Source organism: Corticium candelabrum, chromosome 8 (genome assembly GCF_963422355.1).
Source record: "Corticium candelabrum chromosome 8, ooCorCand1.1, whole genome shotgun sequence".
Lineage (NCBI taxonomy): Eukaryota > Metazoa > Porifera > Homoscleromorpha > Homosclerophorida > Plakinidae > Corticium > Corticium candelabrum.
In genome coordinates this window covers 5,629,377-5,631,876 of record NC_085092.1, presented here as the reverse complement: position 1 = coordinate 5,631,876, position 2,500 = coordinate 5,629,377, and the positions used below count along the sequence as shown (strand labels likewise).

The 2,500-nt window shown below is 40.2% G+C and overlaps 1 protein-coding gene across 1 annotated transcript in view; it reads right to left on the bottom strand.

Moving 5' to 3' along the window:
* Nucleotides 1-2,500, bottom strand: part of LOC134183136 (radial spoke head 10 homolog B-like) — an 11,808-nt gene that overhangs the window by 1,174 nt on the left and 8,134 nt on the right. The window contains exons 16-19 of the mRNA XM_062650602.1: nt 2,446-2,500; nt 2,320-2,376; nt 2,158-2,265; nt 1-390 (exon numbers count right to left, since the gene is read on the bottom strand). The exon at nt 1-390 is cut by the window's left edge and continues 36 nt beyond it; the exon at nt 2,446-2,500 is cut by the window's right edge and continues 40 nt beyond it. Coding sequence (XP_062506586.1) covers nt 1-390; nt 2,158-2,265; nt 2,320-2,376; nt 2,446-2,500 — 610 coding nt within the window. The remainder of the gene's footprint in view (nt 391-2,157; nt 2,266-2,319; nt 2,377-2,445) is intronic.

Sequence of the window (2,500 nt, the reverse complement as noted above, 5' to 3'; positions counted from 1 at the left end):
TTTAACTCCTTCCTGTTTCTCGTGTGTGATAGAACTTTTATTGTTTACATGATCGAGTGAAGCAACACTGGCCTTTGCACTCAATGATTGCTCCTTATTGACTAATCCAAGAGAAGCAGTGCTCATTACTGGAGCAATGGAGGTATTATCTGGTGGCTGAATGGCCTTTTCTTCTTCCTCTTCCTCTTCCTCGTCTTCATCGTTGTCCTCATCTCTCACGTCCTCATCTCTGCTCTCATCCTCTTGTTCTGTAAGTTTCTGTGCACCGTCTTTGACATAAACTGCAGAAGACACAGCAGTTGTGCTCGACCCTTTTTCAGATTTTAGTCGTAGAGGTGTGGTTTGGATGGCACAGTCAACAAGAGCCTCAAAGAACTCCAAAAACACAATCTAAAGAAGAAATTCTTAGAAATATATGCATACATACGTATACATACACACAAACTGTGCATGTATGTGTGTGTGTGTGTGTGTGTGTGTGTGTGTGTGTGTGTGTGTGTGTGTGTGTGTGTGTGTGTGTGTATGCATATATTTTAGAGAGAGAGTATGGTGCAGCACAAGTCGTACCCACTATAATCAATCTCTCCGTGCAGGTTCTGATTTATCTACTATTTTTCTCTTCATTTAGTCATCTTATTCCGGAGAGCATCTGATCATTAAATTTAACAACTCGGTGTCATCGCTGATTTTATGGTTGCAATTTGACAACTTGCACAATCTTTGGTGTCACTTGCCAACTTGATATCAATAATTTGAGACATATTGCATTTAATAATTTGAGTTGCATTGTGCCTAAACCAACAAAGACTAGACCTTTTCAAACTGTTGTGCCCGATTCATGTATGACACAACCCTGGTGTGTCATATGGAAACCAAGCATGACAACTGTACAAGGCAATTATGGTTCGGTACCCACCTAAACAAGCAGGTCCATCACAGGTTTAGCTGATAGATTCCGAAGGAACCGCTAGTACACACACTACTTGTGTGCAACGAATAGTCGACAGAACCAATAGACTGTCAAATACATAAATAATAATAATTTATTTATGTTATAGACATTAATAAATAAGTGTATCATGGCTTGTACATGTCACATCACTCTCTCATTGACAAAGTCATGTCAATGCAATTGTCACCGATTTCGTGAAAGCACGTGCGAAGCCAATAGCAACAGCCAGAGACATCTATAGTAATATCTCGATATACGAGTTCTAGTCACCTACTACCAGTGAGTTCTCATAGCAATCCGGCATCAATATGTCCGAGTTTTAATGTTGTGAAAGTATTAGCTTGTCAATCCATAAGCTAGACTACTAAAACTAGTCTGAAAACGAGTTACAGTAGAACGTCACTTATATGAACACCAGTTAACCAAATGCGTCAGTCTACCGAACAGCCTGTGCCTCAGACTCACTCTAGCTTTGCGCACACAAAACGGTAATGCACATGAGCATCAGAGTACACGTCTAGTTATCATCCGTGATAAGGCAAAGTCAAAAGCCAGAAAGCCGCAGAAGAAGCTAAAAAAGTTGTTCGTTGATTTTGCCTCTTTGTGTGGTAAGAAGTGCTCTAATACTGTATTTCCCTGAATAGTGCCCCACGGTGAGCCAATACGAAATAATACTGCCCCATGCACGATTAGTGCCACACTGGGGTAGTATTCAATCCCAGTCATATGCATGTGTGTCTATTAATGTGTACGGTTGAGACTAAATGAAAACCCAGATAGAACCACTGAGTGACGATGAAGATTCAGCGTATGCAACAAACCAGAAATACAACTCAAGTGAATGTAAAAGTAGTCAGGGGTAACTGTAAGATTAGATTAGGTAGTTTGTCTGTGTAATGTGATGGTATGCAGATGAACAATGCAACAGTCTCTAGGCTTGCGACGTAATAATGCCCCATGCTTGAATTGTGCCCCATGTTTCAGAACTATAAAAAATCAGTGCCCCATACGGCACTATTCGCCGAAATACAGTAACAGTATATGTATTAGTTACTATCATACCACACTGAGCCTCGGAGTCCCATATTTTATGTAGGTGTGTCATGTAGGCTTCAGTTATGCGAACTATCAGAGTTATAAACGAGTCAGACAACGGAAGTGTTCAGATAAGTGACATTCTACTGTAATTAACTTCTTGAAATTACCTCGACATCAAAGTTACGATCATTGCCATCGTCAGCAATAGGATTGTCTCGTGCTATACTACCGGCTGCCACAGTTGCTGTCAGATGATCATCGATTAGTCCAAATCTCTATCACCAAATTCAATCAAAATCAGATTGATATGAACAACTTGTTTGTCTTGCCTTCAACATGAAGAGAAAGTGTCTCATCTTCATGGTCCCTTGTTTTGCATCCGTTCTCTGTGTAAAAGTTATTTAGCAAAGTTGGATGTCAAATTCAACAAGGTTGTGTGTTTGACGTTGTCTCACCTTTAGTAATGCTGACTGCGTTTGAAAAATGTGGTAGGTCTCTTTCTTGTATTGC